We start from the raw sequence: 13811 nt of genomic DNA on the forward strand, positions 1-13811 counted from the left end.
CTTCTATGAACTCACCATGCCTCTCAGTGAATACTTTGGGATGTCTGCTTTCCAAAATGGGGTCATTTGGGGGGTATTTATACTATCCTGGAATTTTAGCACCACATGAAACATAACAGGTGCTCAGAAAAGTAGGAGATGCTTCAAAATGGGAAAATTCACTTTTTGCACCATAGTTTGTAAACGCTATAACTTTTATCCAAACCAATAAATATACACTGAATGTTTTTTTTTTTTTATCAAAGACATGTAGCAGAATAACTTTCGCGCTCAAATGTATAGGAAATTTTACTTTATTTGAAAAATGTCTGCACAGAAAGTAAAAAAAGTCATTTTTTTGACAAAATTCATGTCTTTTTTGATGAATATAATAAAAAGTAAAACTCGCAGCAGCAATCAAATAGCACCAAAAGAAAGCTGTATTAGTGACAAGAAAAGGAGGTAAAATTCATTTAGGTGGAAGGTTGTATGACCGAGCAATAAACCGTTAAAGCTGCAGTGGTCTGAATGGGAAAAAAGGCTCTGGTCCTTAAGGGGTTTTATGACTGCAGTCCTTAAGTGGTTAAAAAGGAAGAGATAAAAGATAGACTTTTACCTCCTCTGAGAAAAACACCACTAATTGGGTACTTTTATTAAAAACACAGGACAGTGCAATTCAAAGAAGGCTTCTATTAAACTCAGAAGGTGTTTCAATCAACATAAGAATATGTTGGAAGAGATGCTCAAGGGCTATAGAACCTGACAACTTCACGAAACATAAAACGTCAGGAATGCAATGAGGGACTGAACCAATGCAGTAAAAAGTAGGTGTTTTATTGAATTGAAAATGTAAATTTTTTGGCGTTGGTGCAACGGTGCATACTTACTGACTTTAAAGTTGAAAAAAACCGGGACGGTAGGCTTTCCCCAAAGAATACAATATCTGAAAGAAACAAAAGTGAATTTGTCTTAAAAAAGTATAAATGCATCCATCTAAACTAAAAACTCAACGTTTATAATTTGCAATTCTATATTGGAAGGATTGTGTACATTTTCATCTTGATTACACATACTTATAAAACATAAGCATGCCATGGGCTTATAACAGACATGTTAAATAGAACTAAAAAGCAATACAAATAGAGCCTACAAATCATTAAAGGGGCACTATTGCTAAAATCCTCTTTTTTAAACATTTTAGCATACATATTAGTTGATGCAGGACTGATTTTGCACATTATGCATTGTTATTTGAAAGTATTGGTTTGCAGGCAGTAAACATTTAGATACATCTAATCACGTCAGCAGTTGTACCTTTCCGACGCCAAGCTAGTTCATACCATTCTGCAATAGGGAGGAATCTTGTAGTGGTTTGGGAGTTGCCGTTATACTGTACCCCTCTGGCCATTTCTTTTCGGTTTTTCCATTTTGTAACCGCTCTATAGAGCAGTTACTGAGCACAGCAGCCGACGTAAAGTGATGGTCGCAGCCTCCTCCGTGCAGGGTGCGACGTTACTCAGAGCGGTTGTGTGTAGTTACGCTGCCCGGCCGCCAAGGACCCCTTTCCCTATGCTGGCAATGAAACGGACACCTATTGTTGTCCGTTTCTATGGTAACCATGTCCGGCTTTCCTATCTGAGCAATCTAGCGGCGGCATCACAGAGCACACAAACATACAAGCGCTGCAGCTGTGTGTTGCTCTGTGTGGTGTATTTTTTACTACAACCTTTTTATGAATGCCTGCAATACTGTTGTAAAGGTGTTTGTGTTGAGGAATCAGGCACATATATGTTTATGTATTATCCGGTTTTTATATATATAAAAAAAAAACGATTTAGTATAAATATACATATATGATATCTATATACATAAATATATTTATACATACATATATATATATATATATATATATATATATATATATATATATATATATATATATATATATACACACAGTGGTGTGAAAAATTATTTGCCCCCTTCCTGATTTCTTATTCTTTTGCAGGTTTGTCACACTTAAATGTTTCTGCTCAAAAACCGTTAACTATTAGTCTATTAACTATTAGTCAAAGATAACATAATTGAACACAAAATGCAGTTTTAAATGATGGTTTTTATTATTTAGTGAGAAAAAAAAACTCCAAATCTACATGGCCCTGTGTGAAAAAGTGATTGCCCTCTTTGTTAAAAAATAACTTAACTGTGGTTTATCACACTTGAGTTCAATTTCTGTAGTCACCCCCAGGCCTGATTACTGCCACATCTGTTTCAATCAAGTAATCACTTAAATAGGAGCTATCTGACACAAAGAAGTAGACCAAAAGCACCTCAAAAGCTAAACATCATGCCAAGATCCAAAGAAATTCAGGAACAAATGAGAACAAAAGTACTGTAACTGAGATCTATCAGTCTGGTAAAGGTTATAAAGCCATTTCTAAAGCTTTGGGACTCCAGTGAACCACAGTGAGAGCCATTATCCACAAATGTCAAAAACATGGAACAGTGATGAACCTTCCCAGGAGTGGCCGGCCGACCAAAATTACCCCAAGAGCGCAGATAAAATCATCCGAGAGGCCACAAAAGACCCCTGGACAACATCTAAAGAACTGCAGGCCTCACTTGCCTCAATTAAGGTCAGTGTTCACGACTCCACCATAAGAAAGAGACTGGGCAAAAATGGCCTGCATGGCAGATATCCAAGGCGCAAACCACTTTTAAGCAAAAAGAACATTAAGGCTCGTCTCAATTTTGCTAAAAAACATCTCAATGATTGCCAAGACTTTTGGGAAAATACCTTATGGACCGACGAGACAAAAGTTGAACTTTTTGGAAGGTGCGTGTCCCGTTACATCTGGCGTAGAAGTAACACAGCATTTCAGCAAAAGAACAACATACCAACAGTAAAATATGGTGGTGGTAGTGTGATGGTCTGGGGTTGTTTTGCTGCTTCAGGACCTGGAAGGCTTGCTGTGATAGATGGAACCATGAATTCTACTGTCTACCAAAAAATCCTGAAGTAGAATGTCCGGCCATCTGTTCGTCAACTCAAGCTGAAGCGATCTTTGGTGCTGCAGCAGGACAATGACCCAAAACACACCAGCAAATCTACCTCTGAATGGCTGAAGAAAAACAAAATGAAGACTTTGGAGTGGCCTAGTCAAAGTCCTGACCTGAATCCTATTGAGATGTTGTGGCATGACCTTAAAAAGGCGATTCATGCTAGAAAACCCTCAAATAAAGGTGAATTACAACAATTCTGCAAAGATGAGTGGGCCAAAATTCCTCCAGAGTGCTGTAAAAGACTTGTTGCAAGTTATCGCAAACGCTTGATTGCAGTTATTTCTGCTAAGGGTGGCCCAACCAGTTATTAGGTTCAGGGGGCAATTTCTTTTTCACACAGCTCCATGTAGGTTTTGAGTTTTTTTTTCTCACTAAATAATAAAAACCATCATTTAAAACTGCATTTTGTGTTCAATTAAGTTATCTTTGACTAATAGTTAACGGTTTTTGATGAGCAGACACATTTAAGTGCGACAAACATGCAAAAGAATAAGAAATCAGGAAGGGGGCAAATAGTTTTTCACACCACTGTACATAAAGTGCATATGAAAATAGATTACCAAATTGTGTAAATAGTTGCAATATATTAAATATTGGCATTGATTTTTTTTATATATTGTAACTATTTAGACAATTTGATTTGGTTATTTATTCCTCCACTAGATGGCAGATCAATGTGTATGATATTCAAACTGCATTTGTAATGATTTGTAATGACATGTACGTACAATCACAGTGTGCTTTGTTTTGTTGTATTTTTCCATATCTTGTAAGATTTACTTATTTCTTATTGCTCATTTTATTCCCCCCATTGCATCTAAATATATATCTGTACTCTAAATTCATCTTTTTCTCCTATTTTTACTATATATTATGGAGCCCTGTCTTCCCAGATCAGTATAGTACTTCACGAGACGAATCGGCGGCTGCACGTCACGTGATGATGCTTGGCACTGTGATTTTAGAGGGCATGGCCACGCCCACTAATTCCATTAGCGGTTATAGTATTTAAGGACCACCGCTTGTTTATTCCCCTATCTCCGACGCAGAAACTGGTCGTTTTGTAACATGTGAGACAGCAGAGCGTGTCGGCAGATCGATCCTGCATCTTTATTGGGTAAGGCAGCCTTCATCTGTGCTCTCTTCTCCTTTCACTCTCCCTTTCCAGACCTTGTGACTATGGATTATTGGCACTTGCTGTACTGGGTCTGTTTGTGGGTGGTTATTGAGTATATAGTCGCCTGCCCATTACTATTTATTTCATGCTATATTGATATTTTGTGCTATGCCAATTGCTGCTTAGTTTTAAATGTTTTTATTGTTTGAGACAAGTCCCTTATAAAATGTTGGTATTTTTTGGACATATAGTTGTAATGTCATTTTGCTTGGTCATGGATAACTTTTTATTTTGTTTATGTTAAATAGAACCATCACAGTTTGCTATAAGTGACTGTATTAGTCCAGATGTTAAAAATAAAAACAAAGGTTCTTGCTTTGTACAGATAATTACTCTTGTAGCAAGGTGGAAGTTTATTGACAATCTCATAGTGATTGTAGTCCCAACAGAGTACAAGAAGCCATTTGATAAGGCTGCAAAGCAAATAAAAGCAATTGGAGCTTACGTTCAGTTATATATCCTGACGAAGCTCGCAAGTGGGCGGGCGCAATGCGTCGATGGGCGGGTGCAAATTCCGCGGCCTTGAGCGCTCCAAACTATCGGCGGCAGCTGCAGCAACGTGATAGGAGGTCGGCATCCGCTTCCCGAGAAGGCTCTGGCGGACTGGGTTGAGCGAGATAGCCGACTACCGAGGATTACCGGTAATCTGGACAGCAGTCAAACACCTTGCAGCAGCCCTGTAGATGGTGGAATCTGGAGTTGAGACGGAACCCGACAGGACATAACGCATGTGGTGAGATCACTCCATACACCGGCTTAACCCGTTACTGCAGCATTGCAAGCTGAAGTTGTTCAATTATATCTACCTACACTTAAACTATCTCCCCCTCTCTGAAGATAAGGACTAATGGTACCGGTACCAGAAGGGGTGTATGATTGTAATGGTGTGTAAGGTGTGATTTATTGAGTGAGCGCTCTACCCTGGCCGTGTTTTAAATGATTTTAATTGGTTGGTCTGCAATTTTGACGTACGAATTTCCAAAATAAAATAAAGCAATTTTGTAATTTTCTATACCTATGAGAGACCAGAAGATATTTGTTTCCCTAATATATCCACTCAAAAGTCAAACTTTCTTTCTTCAGAATTCTATGGTTGCAAAGTTTCAAATTTAACATTTTAAATATTGCATATTTGGAAAAAAAACTGAAGAAAAACGCAAACAATACGCAAACATCTATTTTCCTCAATAAGATATTTAGCAAAATCTCATCAGTCAGTCAAATATACCACTTTAAACGTGTTGTCAACTAATTATCCACAGTTGAAATGTAATTTCCTGTTTGTGGCACTTTAGTATATGTGAGCGGGAAAACTTTTCAAGATGGGTGGTGACCATGGCAGCCATTTTGAATCCAACTTTTGTTTTTTCAATAGGAAGAGACACATCAAACTTATTGGGAATTTCACAAGAACAACAATGGTGTGCTTGGTTTTAACATTACTTTATTCTTTCATGAGTTATTTACAAGTTTATCTTTGTTTACAGCCATTGACATGTCGCCGAGGTTAACACATGAGGAGCGGATAGAAATTGTGTTGATGTCTGGTGAACGCAGTAACCGGGTCATTGCAGCAGATTTCTATGCAAGACGCCCTACGAGACCACCCATCGCCCATGTTACAGTTAGCAAACTGCTTGCTAAGTTTCGTGAAACTGGTTCAGTGTTGAATTTGCCAAAATGTGGACGCATGCAATCTGTCACTAATGAAGATACATCAGTAGCTGTCCTAGCTTCATTCAGCAAGAGCCCACAGCGTAGCACTCGCCGCATGTCACTGGAGAGTGGCATTCGTCGAACATCCTTTTTGCGGATATTAGCTACTCACAAATGGCACCATTACAAATTCCAGCTACTGCAGCATCTCTATGAGGATGACCCAGATCGGCGCACTGAATTTGCAGAATGGGCAGAACAAAAATTTGTATGTGAATGGTGAAGTTGACAAACAAAACCACCGCTATTGGTCTGACACTAACCCACATTGGATAGATCCCTCCAAGACTGTTGGAACAAAAAAAAATTGATGGTATGGTGTGGTATATGGGGTACAAAGATAGTGGGACCATTCTTCATCAATGGAAACCTCAAGGCCACTGGATATGCGAAATTGCTACATGATGATGCGTTTCCCTCTTTATACACTGAAGCTGGCATGTTCCCTGAGTTTTTCCAGCAAGATTGTGCACCACCACATTATGGGTGTCAGGTCCGAGCATTCCTAGAGGAACAGTTTCCTGGCTGCCTAGCTGTAATACTGGACTCATCAATACTGAATAGCAGAAACCGTGACCAGCACTCAACAACCAGGCACAGACCACTTTGTAGACTTGTCACTTATGGTGTGTTCACTATCGTGCAACTGCCATACCACACAGTAATCATATATCAAAGAGAGATAAACAGGGTGGGCACTGGTCTAGCATCACCATGAATATTAATTGGGCTGGGGGTGACACACCTCTGCAATGTAGCCAATAGCTCCAATGAAAGCCACTCCCCCTCCACATACCAACATACTTTGCTGCAGCCAATCCAACTGTGTATGGCACACATCAACTGGACTAGGCGGAAATAAATGGAGCATAAAGAAATCCCAACATGCAAAGGCAAACTGACCAGTGGGCATATTCTACATTGTAGATTATGCAATATTATAGAATAGAAGAGAAAACAGGAACCAAAAGGTTAGAAGGATGAACTGGGAGCATAGACCAACGAGAAATTGGTGCATGAGGTCACACCCAGGTGGCAGGGAGGGGGAGGGAGGAGGAAGCAGAGAAGAGCATACAATAACAAATTTAAAAAACACAAATATCATTACTGAATCAACAGTCCAATTTTGCACCTATCATCATTCTATAGCATCTAGATCCCAAACAGGCCAATTTAATACAGCTCCAGGAAGCAACCCAGGTCATTTTTTTATAATTCACAAGGGCTTTATTCAATCCAAGAAGATTGCAGTACAAGGTAATCAGAGCATTAATACAGGAATACAAAACCCAGTCTGTGGGTCAGTAATTGTGAAAGTACTTGGGTTGCAAACAGGATAATAACAGAGTAATATCTTATACAACGAGCTCAGAAAAACCAACAATCACAAAGCATTTTAAATCAAGAGGCGGTGAAGGCTACAGGCACCAGGGCTAATGGAATTAATTTGTCACAGTAAGTAGTCCAGGGATCCCAGATCAAGTTGAATTTATCCAAGTTGTCAATCGAGGCATAAAAAAGTCAGAAAGCCTGATGATATGCATTCGGTCGGTGATCGTTGAGATGGTAAGATCAGGTGATTTCCTTTTAGAAGCAATCTCCCATAAGGCAGACAAAAGCAAATATCTATACAATTTTTGAAAATTTGCAGGGGCAGTAGTGTTAGTGGAGAACAATAATGCTTGTTTTTGGTAATATTAACAGGTACAGGGAAAATTAAGGAGGCTAAAATATCCCAGTTTGCCCAAAACACCTGGGCTATTGGGCAGTCCCAAAAAATATGGGAAAGTGTGCCTAAACTGCCACAACCCTGGAAACATAAGGATGAGGCTGAAGGAAATACTATGTAGTCTAACCGGGGAATAATACTATCTGAGCATAAATTTAACCACTTTCCCCACTACTACAGAATATCTACGTCAGCTGTGGCACCCTCCAAGCCACAGCCACGTAGATATACTGACCTGGTTGCAGTTCTGCTGTGCACGGTCGGGTGTGCTTCAGAGCGCACCCTCCGGCACTGTCAGCTGCATTACTAATTGGTGGAAGGGAACATGTTCCCTTTTGGCCAATTAGTCCACCCCCCTCCCATGAACGATCGTTGCAGTAGTGAACTGCAGCGATCCTTCATCTGTCCCCTTCGGCGCACAAATAGTTAAAAAAAATGCACAAGCAAGCAGCCTCACTCACCTTATCTCGGTCCTGCGACTATCCTGAAGCCTGATCCTCCGATCACCGCTCTGCAGTCAGCCGCATATTGCCGGTAACCCGGGTCCCGGCTTGATGACGTCATCAACCCCGAACCCGAGTTACCAGCAATATGCGGCTGACTGCAGAGCGGTGATCGGAGGATCAGGCTTCAGGATAGTCGCAGGACCGACGTAAGGTGAGTGAGGCTGCTTGCTTGTGCATTTTTTTTTTACTATTTCTGCACGGAGGGGGCTGCCTGGTGGGGGGGCATCTGGCTATGGATTCTTGGGGGGAGGGGGGGATATGCAAAGGGGGGGTATACAGAGTAACTGGGGGACATCTTAGTAACAAAGTTGAGGGGGTTTACAAATTTTGCACGTCTGGGCACCTGGGGGGGGGGGGGGCATAACTTAATACTGGGGGCACATTTGGCTATAATGGGGGGCAGCACTAATCCTGGGGGTACATCCGGCTATAATGGGGTAATCCTGATCCCGGGGACACATCTGGCTATAAAGAGGGTAACTATTCCTGGGGGTGCATCTGTCAATCTATTCTGGGGGTGGCAAACACAGGGGACACATCTGGCTATGCTGGGGGGGGCTGATATTGGGGACACATCTGGCTATACTGGGGGGGTGATACTGGGGACACATCTGGATATCTATATTGGGGCGACTTTAACTGGTGGCACAGTTTTTATGTCAATCGAGCTTTTTTTTTTAAACAGAAATTGGTCAAAATTGAGAAATAATGCATTTTTTTAATTTTTTCCCCCTTTTACCCATTAAAATGCATAGAGAGGAATATTTTTTTTGGGACCAAATACCCCCAATGAAAGCTTAGTTTGTCTTGAAAAAAACAATATATAGATCATTTAAGTGGCACGAGTACAGGTGAAGTTATTGGTGATTAAACAGGGACACCGTTAAAGCGTAAGAACTGCTCTGGTCAATAAGGGGAAAACAAGGTCTGGATGCAAAGTGGTTAATAGTATCTTTCAGGATATTAGAAGAAGAAGTTGAAGCAACATTAGCCCAGATTTTGGACCATAAGGTCAAGTTCTTCTCCCATTTCCTGATCCCATTGCTGCATGTAGGATAGCTTATTATCTAGGCCCGTATTAACCATCAACTGATTACTTGTAGAAATAGAGCCCTTACTTCGTCCTTGAAAATAATATAGGGTTTCAAATGGTTGGAGGGGAATTTGTGGGATTGGATTATATAGGTATTGAAAGTAGTGTTTAATCTGACAATATCGAAACATTTAAGTCGAGGGAATAGGGGCAAGGTGGAATGATGATTGGGCAAGATGCCATAATTTAAGGGCATGAGCTACAATCTTATTGAGGGAACAAGAGGTTTGCAATTATCTTTCTATTTGAAGATAGAGTCAGAGGCCGGGCTCCAATCCAACAGTTGAGAGGTGCGAGCAGCTAAATAATAAGACCATAAATTAGCCACCAATGCACCCAGAAAATTTGTGTTGATATAAAACAGAGCGAATTGTGGGTGGTTTGTTATTCCAAACAATTTTTTTAAACTGGGCCTGAGTTTGGGCAAGTTGTCTTCTACAAAGCAGCACATGAGGTGTTCTAAAATAGTAGAATAACTTTGGTAAAAGGATCATTTTACAAGCCAAGTTCCTACCCAGCCAACTAATCATATAATTTGACCAGTCTGAGATATTTACAAAGTCTGGAAAAAAAAGGGGGGGGGGGGGGGGTAATTATTCTCAAAGAGGGATATATATATATATATATATATATATATATATATATATATATATATATATATATATATATATATATATATATATATATATATATTATTTTTTTATTCCGGCTTTATTAAAACAAAAAGATATGGCATCATTATTACATACATTTTCTTTGTATAAAAGTGCAGCAGTGTGCCTCTTACTTTTTATCATACATGTTTTAGAAAAAATATATAAATCAGTACAAATAGCTATTTCAAGAAGAAAAATACAGACCAATAAGTTTACTAGGACCTGTCAATCTACTTCTTACTAATTCAAAATCTGCTATACCAAGAGTATCCAACCATGGACCCCAAATCTTTTCAAATTTTTGTGGAGCCCCTCTATGTGCATAGATAATTTTTTTCCAGTTTTAAATAGGTATTTACATGTGTTAACCACTCATCCACCTTAGGAGGATGTGGTTGTTTCCAAAAATAATCAAATTAATTTTCTAGCTTGAAAAAGTGCATGTTATACCAGTATTTAGACATATTCATCCATTTTTGTGTTAGAAAGAAGAACATTAATAAACATGATCGGTTCTTGGAATAACTGGATTAGCAACCATATCTAATGTATTCAAAACTGTATTCCAATACCTGTGTAACTTGGGATCTCCATAACATGTGTATAAGGTCACCATGGTCTCTAGAACATCTATCACATATAGGAGCGTCTCTTCTACCCATGCATACAATCTTTTTGGTGTCAGACAATTTCTATGTACTTTATTAAGTTGAGTAAGTTTTTGTGTTGCATTAGAAGACATTAATGAAATTGCCTGAAGAATGTCCTTCCATTCCTCTTCATTCAAGACCCCAAATCATGAACCCATCCTTCAACACAAGAGGATATTTCTTTAAAAATAATTTTAAAAGAAACGAATAACATGAGGAAATGAAACCACTCCTGGACGAAGATTGACTAATTAAGTTGAATACCGGTATAGTGGAAAGACATAAATCAAAAGACAGTTTTTGTTTCCTCATGGCATGCGCTAATTGATTATAATGAAACTCCAGTAACAGGTTTTTGGGGACATCCAATTTAGCTTCAATCTTGCAAAGAGTATTATTTTCTAATATTTGCAGTATCGAGTCAATCCCCCCCCTCAACCCATCTTTTCAAAAAAATCCAATTGCTTTAGTTCTGGCAGTCTGGTATTGCCTACCAAAGGAGAATAACTTGTATACCCATCAATATTTTGCAGAAATCTCAATCTGTCCCAAACTTTCTGTGGCAGTGTGATAGTGTGTGCTTTAAAAGGTAAATTCTTGGTGGAACTAGCTTCCATTCCAACCTACAATATGTTGTGCCTGCGAGGCTAAATAATAGACTCAGGGTTTGGGCACTGCTAACTCACCTTCTTCTTTAGGATATTGTAGATGTTCTAGTTTAATTTTAATCCTTCCGCTGCACCATATAAAGCCTCTAAATATTCCATCTAGAATTTTAAAGAACTTAAAGGGAAGGTTCAAGCAAAATAAAAAAATGAGTTTCACTTACCTGGGGCTTCTACCAGCCCCATGCAGCCATCCTGTGCCCTCGTAGTCACTCACTGCTGCTCCAGTCCCCCGCTGGCAGCTTGCCGACCTGGGAGGTCGGCGGGCCGCATTGCGTACATTTTTACGCATTCCCGCTAATGTAGGAACATTAACACATACATTTTTACGCATTACTGGTTCAATGCATACATTTTTACGCATTGAACCAGTAATGCGTAAAAATCTATGTGTTAATGTTCCTGCACTAGCGGGAATGCGTAAAAATGTACGCAATGCGGCCCGCCGACCTCCCAGGTCGGCAAGCTGCCAGCGGGGGACTGGAGCAGCAGTGAGTGACTACGAGGGCACAGGGTGGCTGCATGGGGCTGGTAGAAGCCCCAGGTAAGTGAAACTCATTTTTTTATTTTGCTTGGACCTTCCCTTTAAGATGGAGCCATACGAGAGCGTTATGTAAAATATATAATATTTGGGGCATCGTAACCATTTTGAGTAAATTAATTTGTGCTACTGGAGACAATTTAACCAATGTCTTAAGTTTTTGTCTTATTTTGCCTATAATGGGAGTAACATTTAGGGTTTCAAAGGCCTGTATATCTGGTGAGTTAATACCCAAGTATTTGACTATTTGTATATCTGAGCATACTTGGGGTAGAATAAGAGATGTTCTATCTATTGGCAGCAAACAGAACTTATTCCAATTTATTCCCAACCCTGAGAAATGACCAACGAAATGATGTCCATTGCTTTAACTAGGGATGCCTCTGCTCTCACATAATGGGAGCTAAATCTAGGAATCAAAAAGACCTCCAAATATTTAAATGTATGACTTTGCCATTTGAAATAAAAATTGGCCTCCTGTAATTTAACCGCAGGTTTTGGAAGATTAATTGATAAAGCAGATGACTTAGCAGTATTTACAGAAAGTCCCGAAAATGGAGCAAACTTATCTAAAAGAGGGAGTAAAATTGGAAGGGATATGACAGGTTGCAATAGAAATAATAAAAGTCTGCATAGGGTGATAGTTTGTACTGATCATCATTGTAACTATGAATATCAGGATGTTGCCGTATGGCTTCAGCCAGGGGCTCCACAGCTAGAGCGACAAGCAAAGGGGACAAAGGACACCCTGGCAGGTGCCTCTACGCAATACAATAGGATTGGAACAAGCTCCTGGTATGCGAATATATGTGCTAGGATCCGCGTATAAAGCATGAAGAGCAGATAAAAAGGAGCCCTATATGTCAAATTGATGTAAGACCAGATGTAAATACTGCCAACCATCCGAGTCGAAAGCTTTGTTAATATCGCTCAACATAAGAAATCGTGAGTCAGTAAGTTCAGCATCCTGAATAAGATTAAGGGCTAATCAAACGTTATCATAACCATGTCAGCCAGGTATATACCTAAGTTGTTCTTTTTGTACTAAAGAATGAATCATTGATGCCAGCCTGACCGAGTGGGTTTTAGAAAATAGTTTAACATCATTATTCATGATTGAGGTAGGGCGAAAATTGTTAGGAAGAGTATAATCTACCCCAGGTTTGGGGATAAGTGACATATTTGCCTGTAGCATTTCTGGGGGAAACTCTCCACCTATGAGGACAGCATTGAACAAGGGTATTAAATGGGGGGTTAATAGGTGTCCAAACTTTTTATAATAGGTGGAAGAAAAACCATCTGGACCTGGGGCAGAGGTAGACTTTAAATCTTTAATTGATTTTGCTAGCTCAACCTGAGTCAAAGGGGCATTTTTTCCCTGCTTTTGTCATGTAATCCTGTTCAGGATAAACGCCCCTGTGAAATCGCAGCATCCCAGCGGCAGATGGGTGATTTATTACACAGGGTTAGATCTGCATAGCTCCGTGGCTCGCAGGGCTTCAATTCCTCAATGAGGCAAAGCTTTCAGCTGTAGCTCTGCCTCCTCTGCAATCAATCTATGCGGACCATCGCCTCTCCCCGTCCCTCTCAGTCTTCTTTCACTGAGGGGGGCGGGGAGGAGGCGGAGATTCACGGAGATTGCGGAGAGGCTGAGCTACAGCTCAAAGCTCAGCCTCTCCAGGAAGAGAAGCCCTGTGTGTCAAAGCAGCATGATCTGCGACCAGCAAAGTCATAGAACTAAATTACCCATCTGCCGCGGGGATGTGGCGATTTCACATGGACATTCACGCTGAACAGGATTTAATGAGAAAAACAGGGGAAAAAAAGAGACTTCAGAGTCTCTTTAAAGAAGACAATTGATCATCAGAAAAGTTAGGGACGTGTAAAGAAGAAAACCAAGCAGTAACGTGGCTGGCATCGATGGTTGAAGACTGACCACATAGATTAGCGTAAAACTTCTCAAAGATTGCGATTACTTGTTGAGGTAAAACTTCAAGGCGGCTACCATTCCACTACTTATAAGCATGAGGGGTTTATAA

At 40.0% G+C, this 13811-nt stretch overlaps 1 protein-coding gene across 5 annotated transcripts in view; it reads right to left on the reverse strand.

Moving 5' to 3' along the window:
* SIRT2 (sirtuin 2) overlaps positions 1-13811 on the reverse strand; it is a 270431-nt gene that overhangs the window by 60300 nt on the left and 196320 nt on the right. For all 5 annotated transcript variants that reach the window (XM_068269801.1, XM_068269799.1, XM_068269800.1 and 2 more), the window contains one exon: positions 867-922. In XM_068269801.1, coding sequence (XP_068125902.1) covers positions 867-922 — 56 coding nt within the window. The remainder of the gene's footprint in view (positions 1-866; positions 923-13811) is intronic.

The sequence above is a fragment of the Hyperolius riggenbachi genome, chromosome 2, assembly GCF_040937935.1.
Source record: "Hyperolius riggenbachi isolate aHypRig1 chromosome 2, aHypRig1.pri, whole genome shotgun sequence".
In the NCBI taxonomy this organism is placed as follows: Eukaryota; Metazoa; Chordata; class Amphibia; order Anura; family Hyperoliidae; genus Hyperolius; species Hyperolius riggenbachi.